Here is a 14,968-nt window from a genome sequence, read left to right as displayed (position 1 = left end):
CCATCACTATTTAAAATTAAAGGTTGTGCGACTCATATACTGGAATATTATGTAATTTAATGAACAATATTCTATATGTATAGATGTCTTTCGGTTAAAATTCCATTTGTATACTTTTATATTGCAAATATTTACGAACAAAATTTATTCCAAATGCTTCTTAAACGAACCAGCATTTTCTTTCATTGTCTACGTTTTCGTCGCATCTCGACAAACATCGCATGATTCGTATCTGATTTGGTGCACTTTACAATATCAACAAAGTTATTACCGAAGAAATAGGTTTACATTACGAAACAAATTGAATATGGAGAATTTGGGTAAACTTCCATTTCAGAAACGAATATCGATACCGAAATTTTGCTATTCTATTTAGTTTTTGATGTGGACTTTTTCTAATCGATTGCTTGTTTTGTTTCAGTAAAGGAAAACACAAATGGGAGGCCGCAGCCTTTATTACAAGAACCACATTTTGGCTCAAGGCCACAACCATATAGTAAGTACATTTCAAATCTTGCATTTTTTATTACTTATAATATTGATTGACGAATGATAACGAATAGTATTATATATACTAGTATAAATATAATAGTATTATATAGTACTCAATAACAATGTAATAATAATATATTGCTATTATTATTATTACATTGTTATTGAGTAATTATTAAGTATTTGTTGATTTCAAAGTTATAATTCCATATAAATAATTTGAAATAACGCTTCCTTTTATAAGTAATAACCATGAAATACAATAGAGATTTTGATTAACCATATAGAATGAAAATGGACACTCATATAAAGCGAAAGCTTTGAATAAGAAGACTAAGGAAGGAGCATAATGCTATCCATGTATTCAACCATGGTGGGCGGAAAAAGCACCATAAAAGCACTCTAGGGTGGGGATCCTTGACAGTTCTGTTTGACGATTCATTTGACACATTTGAATTTGATTTGAAATTTTGTGGATTTGTCAGTCTTTACGGAGCTTATTTTATGTTATTTATTATTTAATCTACTACTGATAGTTGTATAAAGGTAGTAAATCTAGATGGAAATTGTGACAGAACTTAAATTAACAGTGACACTATCGCGATTTATCGAAAAAAACTCTAAAATAGTTGGTTGTGTAGCGTGCGGTAGATCTCGGCAAAAATTGAGTGAAATAATGGAACAACTTTTCGCTAGTAAGTGACTATATAATATACATACGTGTAGTAAACCGATCATTTACGAAATTCACTTAAATTAACTAAATTTATATTTTTCTTGCATTTTAGCTTTTATTTATTACTTGTCAAAGATTAGATCTCAAAGAATTTAGATACGTTAATTTGACTTACCTGCTTCAGTAGCGTATCGGATGTTTGTGGTAATAAATACTTATTATAACTTATCTATTTTTATTAGAATTATATATTTTTATGACAATTTTAATAACTACCAACATTTATTCACAACGTAAAATAAAACAACAAATTATTGAGTCTACCCCACGTCTACCCTACATCATAGTTTTACATTTTTTTAAATAAAATTAGAACGACACTGATAAACCGGAATTTAAGTCGGCCATATTTGAGGCCCATTGCGCTGTACCTAAGATTTTTGATATGCTCCATCCTTAGTCTTCTTATTCAAAGAGCGAAAGGCATTTTTTGACAAAAAACTGAACTCGACTGACAACAACTGTCAATTTATAAACAGGTAATTTAACACTATAGTAACCTATCAACCAACAAAATTACCTACCAGCAGCCGTTATTACACATATACCGGAAGATTAATAACTGCAAAATTTATGTCGTTTTAAAATAGACAGAATATACTAAATTCCGTATTATAAAGTTTTAATAACCTCGGCCAGTTATATCATTGTCCCTCGGACCATAGGCCCTCGGAACAGAAACTTTTTACTCTCGGCAAAGCTGTAATTAACATCCTCATAATTCCGTTGATAGATGAATAACAATAAATTCGTTCATCACAAAACTTAAGGGATTTGTAGATTCTGAAATATTTTACTGAAATCTTAGAAATAATGAAGTATCATTTTTTACTTATGTAGTTTACATGAATATATATGTTCCTCGAGCACGACAAGCCAATAACAAAGCAGACTAATGCGTTTGACATACCAGGGCACTGTTATTGAAGATAAAACAATACGAATTGTATTAATAGCGTTGGCAGAATTACTCTCTTGGGTGCAACAAAACTTAATAACTGCCATAACTGTGCCAAATTAATTAATGTTAATATTATTAGGTCTCCAGCATAAGCGTGAAAAACATAATATGGAGTCGGCGAATTTATTTTTATAATATATTCATGGATGTGGCGAGAGCCAACGAGGTCGATTATATTTAATGAAAATAAAAATAGATTGTCATATTATGTGCTCAAATGGAGATAAGTTATTCTTCATAATATATGAAACCAAAAAAATGGGTATATCCATAGTAATCCTTTCAATTCATTCTAGTAGTCTGCATTCTCATGACTGCCCTTCTATTGCTCATCTTAGAAGCAACAGATGTAATACAATACACACGCTGATTTTATGGCATATTAAACTATTATAGTAATATTTTGCTCCTAATTTCCTAGTTTATTATTTATTATTCTTGAAAACACGCTAAATGACAAAGTTATACTTTACTGAATAATTCTATTTATCCTAGCTAAAGTTGTTGTTTATGTAACGCTAATTTAATACAACTTTATAGTTTTAGTTAATTGTCTACGTGATAAAATGCTATTAAAATAAAGCACAACAGTTTCAAAACTATATACATTGAACTTGCAACCGTTTGTCCTAAATAAATAATTCGTTCTATTACGAACAATTTATCCAAGAGCGTAATTATATTTTATTCCGTCTAAATTCTAATTCTATATACATTGTTTATACCAGCATTGCTTTTACTAGAATATCTAAATCGTTGTTTTTTGAAATGTCATAATGAGTTTTCTCGATTAAAAATATTTCTGATATTCAATAATTAATTTAAATTCTTTAAATTCAAACAATTTTTTTTGGAATTTTATTGTGTTCTAACAAATCAGCGTTTTGTAAAAAATCAATACATATTCTTGTAGGAAATTGAACGGTCTTCAAAAAAGATCTGATTTGAATTTTCATTTAATCGACTCGCTTGAGAGTTAATGAAGGTTCAACTTCAAATCATATATGATACCTGCCACAATTTTTTATATTTTATCACGAAATAATGGATAATTTTGAATAATGAATAGTAATTATAAAACATAAAAATCATATTTTATGTTTATGTTATAAATTATCATATTTTATATTTTTGGGCCATTATTTCGATAAAATTTAAAAAATTGTCGATTTGAAGTTGAACTTTAACATTCAACAACTTTCAAACGAGTCGATTACCGTAAAATGGGGGGAATAGAAACATAGTAGTGAATAGAAACAAAATTTCTGAAAAAACATCAAATCACGATTAAAAATATTCAAAGTAAAAAGAGTCGACATATCTAATTTTTCTATCATTGGTAATACACAATAAAACGTAAAAACTATATTTTTATCTGTGGCAGCAATCAATGTTTCTGTCAATCAGCTGATCAATAAATGTGAGATCGATTTATCACCTATTTTGTATGGCGCGAAAACTTTATAAATAAAATATTTATTTTTAAAGTAATACATAAGCTCTGGTACATGTAAGTTGTTATATTATATCTATTGTTAATTATTGTTAAACCTACTTAAATATGTAATAATTTACTGTTTCTAATCACCTTGTTGGAAATAGAATAGATAAAAACCTTAACATCAATGTGTGTTTCTATTCTCCCGAATAGCAGGTGAATAGAAACATAAATGTTATTTTTATTTAATATTTATATGCATATTTTTCAAAAATCAAATTATATGTATACGCAAAGAACAAACAAAGACCCATGTTTTAAAATATTCGGGAAAATAATACCACATTTTTATCAACCGGTATATCGCTAATAGCCTATGAAACTGTTTCTATTCACCCCATTTTACATGAAAGGTTTGGTTTGGTTTGGTTTGGTTTGGTACATGAAAATTCATATCAGAGACTTTTTGAAGACCGTTCAATTTTCTACAAGAATAGGTATTGATTTTTACAAAACGCTGATTTGTTACAACGCAATAAAATTCCAGAAAAAAAATTGTTTCTTTTTGTGAACAATTGTGTTGAGAAAGGCATCATGGGGAAACACATGTTATTTAAATGGGAAATTAAATTGCTTTGACAAAAAAATCCAAAGCATCAATTTTTGTAATTGATATTTTTTGTAAAGGGCAATAAAATGTACTTAATCATCATATGCAAACCCTATAGAAAGCCGGCAAAGGCAAAAATCCCATTAGGAAATTGCGTGAGTTTCAAAAACGTGTTGAGGTAAAACCATTAAATCCATATAGCGTGATCGATAATAAATTATTTCGTTAAAAACGTACTCAACAACGAATTCCGGTTAAAAATATTAGCTCACATTTCCATATTACGGATTTAGAGGGAACATCATTCCTGTAGATTTGCAACGATAAATTTCCGTTAATCCTACTTCAAATATTCCGAGGTTTCAGTCGGTTAATTCAACAGTACTTGCTTCAGGATATCTGAAATGAAGTGTTTGAATTTACGCGTGATTTCGCCAATACTAAATCGAAAATCCAATAGTGCAAAATAGATACTAGAGATTGCAGATTTACCGAGATTTTTATTTTATTTTTTATATTTAATTAAAACACGGAATTACCGGTTTACCGACATTTACCGGTTTATTTCCTTATCAGAACTAGCGGAAGAAAATAACATAAAGTAATCGCCGATTTACAAGTATTCACCCACCGAAGGTTTTGTACAAATTTGTAGGTAATAAAAAAAATAAAAAAAAATAAATAAAAAAAATGTGGTTATACTAACAGTTCATATATAAATTAGGTAACCTTAGTTACCTATATATTTATAAAAGGAAAAATATATTATTATTGTTTCATTCTGCGCAAGTGATCATATAAAGGCCGCCTCAGACACGCATGCTTTTCGTCCGTTTTGCTTGCACAGTCATAAGTTGCAATGCAACACTGAACGCTGGCAATCCTTCATACACTCCGTCTTAACGTGCAGTTTTCTCTTCAGTCGTCAGTCTTCAGCTTTCAGAATAAACATGGACCGTCATAAATTAGCTGTTTGTGCAGCAGCAGTCTTGATCATAAAAAAGAAAAAAAAGGAAAGACCCCGAAAAATATGGTCAAAAAAATGGTTAAATTCTGTTATTTTTTAATCTCCGTTATTAATATAAATTGATTGTTGGTACAATACCTCATTTAAAGGCCGCCATAGACATGCATGCTTATCTATCATTTTACTTGTACAGTCTTAAGTCGTCATGCAAGTCGGAAGATGATAATACTCCACAGACATTCCGTTTTAATCCTCAGTCTCAGAGTTGAAAGATGGCTGATCGCCGGAAGTTATTAGCAGCTACAGCTGCAATATTAATAATAAAAAAGAAAAACAAGCAAAGAAGTAGAACCATGTGGTCAAAGAAATGGCTGTTAAGGAGGTCAGAGTTCTCTCACGTTAATTTGTTGGAGGAATTAAGGTTACAACCTGAAGATTGGTTTAATTACCTACGTATGAATGAAGAGACGTACAATGAATTGCTGAAAATCGTAACCCCGCAGATAGAAAGACTGAATACGCGAATGAGAAAAGCAATAACTCCTCATGAACGTCTGACTGCAACTTTGCGTTTTTTAGCAACAGGCAGAAGCTATGAAGACCTGAAATATACCTGTGCCATTTCTGCTCAAAGTTTAGGACAAATTATACCAGAGACTTGTGAAGCTCTGTATGATGGCTTAAAAAATGAATATATGAAGGTGAGTGTTTTTAGAAATTTTTAGTTTGTTGAATTCTTTATTAAGAAAAAAAAAATACGGAACGAAAACTACAACGTACACTAATCTAACACTAAACTAAAACGTACTAATTAACATCTTATTTGTACCAAGATTTCTACGATCTAATTATTGTATTGATAGTCAATTTGACTGGAATTTGGCACAAACTGCGAGAAGTATTGTCCTACTGGACGGTTTCCATAATCACTATTGTTGTGATGTAGATCGGTAGTTGTAAGTTCTGGTCGATTTATCATTGTCGAGTGTGATACCGACAGATTTTCCTCCCGTGACTCTAAGTGTTGAATGTCATCTGCGGGCTGCGTTTCATAATTGATGTAATTTAGACCAGTATTTCGCAAGGTAGGCTCAGGACCATTTACCACTCTTGATTGTGCCGTTAACTTTTCCATCTGTGCCTCATAAAGTGCTTCATTAATAATTTTTTTGCAATAAATTGCCATTCTTGGGGGAAGCTCTTCAAGTTCTTGAGCAATGTGTCTTCCATATGAATCATACCTTCCAACGGAATCATTTTGGTTATTACTTGATTGCAACGATTCTGCTATAACATCTAAAACTTCATCAGCACGATCTTTTTTTTTCTTTTTGGAACCTACTGAGGTAGCTCTTGATGCTGATCGTGAAAGGCTTGGGGTAGCAACAGTCACAACATCTGACATAACTGCATTTTCTGATTGGTCATTGATATCTCGAAGTATATCTTCATCCTGCAACAACATAAATACAACAAATAATTTTTGTTTCAGTTTCCTAAGACAGAAGATGAATGGAAAAAAATCGGTAAAGACTTCGACACTAAATGGCAGTTTCCAAATTGTTTGGGTAGTGTAGATGGCAAGCATATTAGAATAATACCACCGCCCGGAAATGGATCATATTATTGGAATTATAAAGGTTATAATAGTTTAGTATTAATGGCAGTGGCAAACGCAAATTATGAAATAATATACTGTCACATGGGCACAAATGGGCGTGTTTCAGATGGGGGTGTACTCGAGCAGACATCATTTTACCAAAAACTCATAGATGGACAATTAAATCTACCAAAGCCTGAGAAAGTTAGAAATTCAGCAAAGGAACTTCCATACGTTTTCATCGGCGACGAGGCTTTCCGCCTGCGTCCCGATTTTCTGAAACCATTTCCACAAGACAACTTATCTAAAGAAAAAAAAATATTTAACTATCGCCTCTCGAGAGCTAGAAGAATAATTGAAAATGTCTTTGGCATAATGGCTGCCCGCTTTCGAATTTTACATACCAGCATTAATATGAGATTGGACCGTATAGATCTTGTAGTCATAAGTTGTGCAGTGCTACATAACTTTTTACGCAGAAAATGCAGCGATTCATATACCCCGGAAGCATCTTTCGATAATGAGGATTGGGAAAATTCTTCAGTAAATGTTGGATTACGAATGAACCCAGATATAATTTCTGGATTGCAAAGGGGACCGAATAGACACTATGCAACAGAAGCGAATGAATCCCGAAATAAATTTTTAAGATATTTTAACAACGAGGGAAAAGTTAACTGGCAAGATAATATGATCCATTAAATACTTACAAGAAATGTATAAATACTTAAGTATAGTATATTGTTAAAATATTATAAATAAATATTGATAAAATGGTTACTATATAGTAGCTTATGTCTTACCTCATCACTAACGCCCTCATGCTGGTCAGTTATCGTGTCTCTGCCTTGTCTTGGCGTCTCTTGGTCATTCAAAAAAAGCAGCAAATCGAAGTACCATAAATTTGGTTTATACACATCTTCGGTTCCACTTCCTGTCTTCAATGATGTCGTATATTTCTTTAATTCCTTTCTAAAGCATGTTCTCATGGAATTAATTTTTTTTACAATCATGTCCTTATTAGCTTCCGGCTCTACTTCTTTCAATTTCTCAACCAATATATTATAGGCAGCATTCTTCTTCTGTTTATCTGAGTAATCCTTACTTTTTATTTTCCACAAACACTCATTCTGTCTATATAAATCTATAAATTCTGTGAGAAACTCCCTGGATATTAATCGTAAGTCAGCCATTTTCGTTAATAAAATGTAAACGCAAAATAGAAATACCGCACAGACACACCGTCTTTTCACTTCAAGCAAGTTGGTACATGCAAAATATCAACGGCCGGTTGATTTTACGCAAGCCAAACAATTGACGGAACGCATCATTTAAGACGGACGACTTGATATCATACACACTCCGTTTTGCATGATGATTTGGGACTGTACAAGTAAAATGATAGATAAGCATGCATGTCTATGGCGGCCTTAATATAAAATAATATTCTACTTTTTGAAATGTATCGGGCCCTAATTGTACCTAAAAGTAATATATTTTTAGTGATATACCATATTGTAAACTATTTAATATTTCACTTAAAAAGTTAATTTGCATTGAATAATTGCCTACCATTAAAGGAAATTTGAGCTATATAATCCTTGATGGGCATATTCTGGGTATGCAAATACTTCCTCTAAATTTTTTTTTAAATAAGACGTAATGCAAGACTGAAGACCAATCAGACTCAACGTTTTCTTCGCAAGCAAGTTGGAACGCGAACGAAAAATTAACCCGCGGCTGATTGCGTTCAAGCCAGTCAATTGACGGTACACGATAAACAAAACGGACGACTTGATGCTTCACACACACCGTCTTGCATAGCAACTTAAGACTGTGCAAGCAAAACGGACGAAAAGCATGCGTGTCTGAGGCGGCCTTAAGAGTTGAATTTTTTTCCTTTTGGGGTATGGAACCTTAAAAATGGGAAAATATAAGAATATTATTTGTAAATTATACAGTGTGGTCCGAATAGTATTCCGGAAAATTAGGCAACATATTATTTGAGACGCACCCGGTATTTAACAATAAACTTCATTAAAGCTTAGAAAATCAATAAATTTTAAATTAATAATTTTAAATACTACGTACTTGTTCTATGTCCACGGAATATTGGGAAACCCTGTGTAATAGAAATCACTAATTTATTCCACTAATTTCGATAATTCGAGATAATGAAGCTTTGAACTTTAATTTTCTCTTTAACACTAATTCACTTTATATCAGAATAGGTCTTCATTGTATTAATAATTTATTGAAATTCTATTAATTTTTAACTTAAACAGTGGAACAAAAGAACTTATTTTTAAACTTACTTAAACTAAACGGAGGAAAATAAATCAAACGTCTGGAAAAATAATCATTTTCCATTTCTTTGGCAAAATCGAAACTTTTTAAACAGAATTTTTAAATATTTTTCAACGATACTTATTTGACAAAAGCACTTCAAACTTTCTTTTCCTGCTTCTACGAACCTTTTCAATAAACTTCTGAAATAATCCCCCATTTTATATTCAAAAACATTCCTAACTTTCAAATATATAGAAACGAGACCTGCTTGGTGACACTTTCTACTTTAAATAATTAATTCTCTTTCAGTTTCAACATTTGAAATTAAATTTTGTTGAATTCCACATCTTGTAACATCTTTTGCTGACATTGCGAAAAGCTTAATAAATGAATATATGTATATGGATTTTCTCCGCATTGGAATAATAAATGAAGTTAAAACGATGAATGAACAAGAAATTGTGTACTACCAATAGCCTCTTTTTATTGAGATGAGATATCTCTGGTTGCTTTTTCATATTTTTTTTGCTTATACCATACGATCGAAAAAAAATGGCGTCAAAGACGGCTGGGTAGTGCAAACGATGATAACTTTGGTGAAATCAAGCTCTTAACGTCATTACTTGACCCTTTATGATTTGATGACTCTTTTATTTTTCAACGGCTCTTACTGCCAGTTGGCCTTAAGAAGATTGTAATTTATTTTTATATTGAGTAAAAATGTTTAAATGGTGTAGATTAAAATTCGAGAAAAAACTATTTTTTGGAAATAGATTTGTGTGCCTGACAATGTTCCATCCTTTTTTAATTTTTATACGATTATTGCTAATTTTTGACAAGTTTTATGTAAGTATTTAGTAAATAGCGTCTAGAAGTTCACCTTGCCAAAAATGTTATCGATTTCATTCGATGCCCAGTCGTCTTTGACTCCGTTTTTTTCAATCTTACGGTACATTAAGTACAGACCAGCCAACAAAATATTAGCAACATATTTGTTGATTTGTTTATTGTAATAGCTTCCCATGCTAAAAATGGAAACAAAATGTGGTAGCAGCGAAACTTCAAAAAAATAACAACTTACCTATAAGGTGATTACCTATGGAGTAGTCGCTTGGTACACAAAACCAGAGCAACGTACAGCTAGGTAAAACCTGTGCAAAGTACAGAGATTGGAATGCATCTGCATCACAGGTGCCATGAGGACATGCCCAACAGCAGCAATGGAGGTCATCTATAATACCACTGCACATTGTCGTCGGTAGATATGCCAATGCGACAATGATTAGAATGGTCATTGATAGAAACACTAGTGGGGGAATTGTCAGTTTAGGAGCTTGGAACACCCTCAAAAGGAAAATTCCACTTTTCCAACTCTCAGTGGATGACATACCAAGAATGTACTAACTTGTAACTTTGAGAAACACCTCACTGTAGTATTGAGCAATACAAAGGATTGGAAGAGAGAAACGCTTGCTCAAAAGGTAAAAGACCATACCATAAAGTGGTATATTGATGCTTCCAGAACCAAAATAGGAACAGGTATAGGAGTATTTGAGCCAAAAACTAAATACTCCGAACCAATGAGCACCTACCCCACCATCCTTCAGGCAGAAATCTACGGTATTGAAAGTGGCGTACAATTTATCTTGAATATGAACTATCGGAAATAGGAAATCCGATAGTCAAGCAGCACTAAAAGCGATCAACTCAGTAACCATCAATTCGAAGTTGGTCAAAGAGTGACTAGGGAAGCTGAACAAATTAGGGAAAGAAAATAAAGTCCTCCTACCAACGAGTAGAAGGCAATAAGAAAGCCAACGATCTAGCTAGAAAAGGAGCAAACGCTCCACTAACTGGACCAGAACCGTTCTGCTTTTCAAGTGGAAACCAACTTAAAGCAGAACTCAAGAACCTGAAAGATTTTCCTCTATATGAGTAAGAACAATCTTCGGATTGTCATGGGGTTTTTAACAGGATATTGTCTCCTCAGTGAACACCTCAGTAGACTGAAGGTAAGAAACAACGTTGAATGCAGATTCTATGGGGAAAATAAGGATACACCTCATTACTTAGTGCACTGAGACGACTACCATTAGAGTCATAAACTTTGGTACGACTGATATCCGAGATGGAGAACTAACCTTTGTAAAACCGGCTCAGGTACTGACTTTTGTTAAAACTCTGAGGATGTATGATGAATTTAACTCAAGGAAAGGGAACATAATAGATCTCTCTATAACGTCGCGGTGATTAAGTTCTCCCCATCCCCTCCCATGCAATCTACAATACCTCCTAGTATACACTATAAAAACAACGACAATATCAGACGCGCTAAAAAACTTAGCAAAGAAATATTTTTCTGTATTCTTTTCAAGCGCTAAGTAGATTATTCTTAACAAGAAAGAAAAATATCTGCGTGAACCGCCTTCCAGAAAACTTTTTCAATGACACGGAAACTTTTATTGGAAAAACGTAACGAGCTTTTTATTTTCAGTCAGTTGGCTTTATAAAACTTTTTAATAAACTTGAATATTCATCTTGGATATATGAAAGTCAATAAGATTGGGTGCACGCAAAAGTAAAACATTTGAGAATAAGATAAATATTTCTTGAAAATACTTCTGGATTTTTGCCACTAGAAAAAATCTACAGAATAAAAAACTTATTTTTTGTAAACACCACAGCGTTGATCAAATGGAGACCAATTTCTCAGCGTTATTTTACTATTAAAATAAATTTGCCTAAGGCACAAAAAATGTTTAAAGTTTCGGGAGGTATATCTTCTTCCCCGGTTATACTTAATGTCATTTTAACGGAACGTTAACGGTTTATAATAGATGTATCTGCTAAAAAACAAAGTGTTCTCGAGTAGTTGTATTTAGAAATCTTATATTTTTTTTGTCCTTTCTGTTTTTTTTGCATCCTACGACAACGGGATGAGATATACCATATTTTTGTCCGTTAGGCAAATTTGTTTTATAGTACAAACTACCGCTGACAAATTGGTCTCCGTTTGATGAAAGCAGTGGTGTTACTATTTTATTTTGTAGATTTTCTTCTAGTGGCGAAATACCCACAAAGTCTTTTTTGAAGAAATGAATTCGCCACATTTAAATAAACTCGTTTTTCTCTCTTTAGCAATACATGAATAATCAGTAGGGTGTCCGTTATTTATCAAATTGATTATTTCTTTCACGACGCCCTCTAAATTTTTAGTTTATTGTCTAAAAAATAATAACAGACCATTGTAAACCCTTAATATTCACAATAAACCTTGCCCCAAAGACGATTAATTTCCCATTTATATTACATAGGAATTTGCCATTTTTTCCAAATATTTTTTTTTCTCTTGATTTTGTTCTCTTGCAGCCACGATAATTACATATTCTTATACAGAATTCAACGCTCCACAAAAAAGGTCTCTCACAGTTTTTCGATAAACCTACTCTTTCAAAAGTTATTCACGGTTAAAATTAACCACTCCGGTAAATTGTTAAATTCTTCAACTTTTTTGACAAAAATTATCATTATTTTTTAAAAATTTAATCTATTACTGTAAAAATATACAATTCTGATGGTGCTAGGGTTGGAAATTAAGAAATCTTCAAGTATAATGAAGTTTTAACTATTTAAGCTGATATTTAAATATAGCTGATTTATTAAAATAAATCTGCTATACTTAAATAGTAGGAATAACTTTAGAAGGAGTAGGTTTATTGAAAAATTGTAAGAGACATTTTCTGTAGAGCGTTCAATTCTGTACAAGAATATATGATTGTCATGGCCGCGAGAGAAATATGTGTAAAAAGTGACAAATTCCCATGTAATTTAAATGAGAAACGAATCGTCTTTAGGACAAGGTTTATTGTGAAATTTCTGTTTACCGGTAAATTGAGAAGTCGGTAAATTTGCAATGTCTACTTTTGAACATTATAAAAAGGTGGCTATTATTTCATGCATGATATCTAGTTTCAATCGCCAACCTACCTGACTACGTTTAACACTATTTAACTTTCCACGCACGTATTTCCATAACATTAGTTTAAAGCAAAATCAGCCAATAAGTTCGTTGGCACGTTCATTGCTATTCAACCGCCGACGTCAATAATTCTAAATTTGGTCAGCTACCCGTATTTTTCAGAAACTTTTCAACGGGAAACCGCTTGAAGAATGGCATTAATTCGGTTTCTGTGTTTCTCTCGTTTAAATATTTCTCTGCTTAAATGTAAATGGGAACAACCTTTTTTTTTTGACTGAGAAAAATCAGTTTTCATTTACATTTAGAGCTTAGTTTTTAGTCCCGTCTATACATACATAACGCTTTACCTCTTAATCTTACCTATTCTGGTCAGTCAAAAGGTATGTGAAATAGGCCGTCAACGCTCAGAAAATGCATCATGGCATTCCGGATTCAACCACCTTGATTGGTGTAGATTCGGTGTCAGGCGGCAGCCATGCTCAGTGTGCCATCGCTATGTTAAAAACACTAATTTTATTCTTAATCAAGGAGCCTTGGAAAAATAGATTTGATCGTCTAATGTTTTTAGTGTCTTATCCTGGACGGTTAAAAATGCCCAAATCGTATTTTTAATCATATCTCAATTTTTTCAAATGGAACGAGGATGGTACATTAGCATATTTGGAAAAATCATTTTTTTACGAATAATTTGATACCACACACTTGGTATTTCGAGTCAAATTTTCGCTATGAACCTCATGTTATAATTTCAAATAAACCATATGCGAAAATGTCAAAAGTTGACAATATCACATGTCAACTTTTCTTCTTCAACGTCTTCTATTCAGAGTGTTATTTTCTATCGAATAAAGTAAAAAAATACGGAGGGTGCCATTTAAAAATCAAAAGTTGTAGTAATTTCCGGTGAAACAGGAAGTGACCGAAAATAATTGAATACGTCAATCAATCCTAATTTATGTCATATACTAATATACCAAATCTCGTTTTTTTAAATAAAAAAATAAAAAAGTTATAGGGGTGAGCCACTTTTGAGACGCACCCGGTATTGTATTTTATAGTTTTAACTTGATTTGTTGTGCATATTATAATTTATTTATGTTTAGGAAATTACCAAACAAAATCTAGATCATTTAAAGTAAAATAATAATATGGCAAAGTTTACTGGAACATATAGTAAAAATTTCTGATATGGTTTTCATAAAAGAGCACACGCCTCTGAATATTTTGTGAATGAAATCGGCCATATTTTTAGAAAAGTGCGTTACCCTTACCATTGCCCCCTTGTTTCAGATCCGTTTGTCAGACTGGAGAGAACTGACATCAGTTAAAAAAACAAACAAACTGTCATTTTGATTACATTTTGTGATGGTTGGATTAACTCAGCAGTGGTTTACAAAAAATAGCTATTTTATTTTATAGATTCTACCCATAGGACTTTTTGGAAGAGATGAATTATTATTCATTACAGAGGTTTAGACATTTTTGAAATGTGATGGTGTAATAAATACAAAAGCATAAGTCTGTATTTATTTATTTTGTGAACTTTATAATATTACATTTTTATCGATAATTTAACGCGTATCTCTAAACTAAAACAATGCTAATAAATTCAATGAATGCAATTCAATCATTACAAAAAAACAGTTTTGTAATGATTAGACAAATCGAAACAAAACCACAATTGGAAAGAGATCGGAATGTATAGTCTTAAATGAATGTTACGCACGTTGATTTGCAATTTGTTTCTATGTGCAAAAATATTCATTAGTATCGCTAATTAATTTTTTGGCACACAGAAAACTTAAAATGATGTGAGTTTATTTTTATTATTGAGAGTACACAACTCCAGACTCTTAAACATCAATAATAATTCGTGATAGCTTGCGATGGCTCCAC

The 14,968-nt window shown here is 32.1% G+C and overlaps 3 protein-coding genes across 5 annotated transcripts in view; 2 read left to right on the top strand and 1 right to left on the bottom strand.

Annotated features, from left to right (window-relative positions):
* LOC115882159 (heterogeneous nuclear ribonucleoprotein L) overlaps positions 1 to 14,968 on the top strand; it is a 356,844-nt gene that overhangs the window by 282,341 nt on the left and 59,535 nt on the right. For all 3 annotated transcript variants that reach the window (XM_030900031.1, XM_030900033.1, XM_030900032.1), the window contains exon 6: positions 422 to 496. In XM_030900031.1, the coding sequence (XP_030755891.1) occupies positions 422 to 496 (75 nt within the window). The remainder of the gene's footprint in view (positions 1 to 421; positions 497 to 14,968) is intronic.
* On the top strand, positions 5,361 to 7,576 carry LOC115882161. Its single transcript, XM_030900034.1, has 2 exons — positions 5,361 to 5,905; positions 6,697 to 7,576. Exons 1-2 carry the CDS (start codon positions 5,477 to 5,479, stop codon positions 7,504 to 7,506), a joined length of 1,239 nt encoding a protein of 412 aa, XP_030755894.1. The 5' UTR covers positions 5,361 to 5,476; the 3' UTR covers positions 7,507 to 7,576.
* LOC115882162 lies at positions 5,974 to 8,136 on the bottom strand. Its single transcript, XM_030900035.1, has 2 exons — positions 7,608 to 8,136; positions 5,974 to 6,657 (listed from the first exon to the last, which is right to left on the bottom strand). The coding sequence occupies exons 1-2, from the start codon at positions 7,995 to 7,997 to the stop codon at positions 6,049 to 6,051; spliced, it is 999 nt and encodes a 332-aa protein (XP_030755895.1). The 5' UTR covers positions 7,998 to 8,136; the 3' UTR covers positions 5,974 to 6,048.

The sequence above is a fragment of the Sitophilus oryzae genome, unplaced genomic scaffold, assembly GCF_002938485.1.
Source record: "Sitophilus oryzae breed Bouriz unplaced genomic scaffold, Soryzae_2.0 scaffold_177_pilon_pilon, whole genome shotgun sequence".
Lineage (NCBI taxonomy): Eukaryota > Metazoa > Arthropoda > Insecta > Coleoptera > Curculionidae > Sitophilus > Sitophilus oryzae.
Note: the sequence above shows the minus strand (reverse complement) of the source record. Positions and strands in the feature narration are given on the sequence as shown.

Bases quoted from the DNA above. Each gene is read 5' to 3' on its own strand.
- LOC115882161 (XM_030900034.1), top strand. From the start codon at position 5,477: ATGGCTGATCGCCGGAAGTTATTAGCAGCTACAGCTGCAATATTAATA. The intron at 5,906-6,696 runs GTGAGTGTTTTT...TTTTTGTTTCAG, and splicing joins TAAAAAATGAATATATGAAG to TTTCCTAAGACAGAAGATGA.
- LOC115882162 (XM_030900035.1), bottom strand. From the start codon at position 7,997: ATGGCTGACTTACGATTAATATCCAGGGAGTTTCTCACAGAATTTATA. The intron at 6,658-7,607 runs GTAAGACATAAG...ATGTTGTTGCAG, and splicing joins ATGAGGGCGTTAGTGATGAG to GATGAAGATATACTTCGAGA.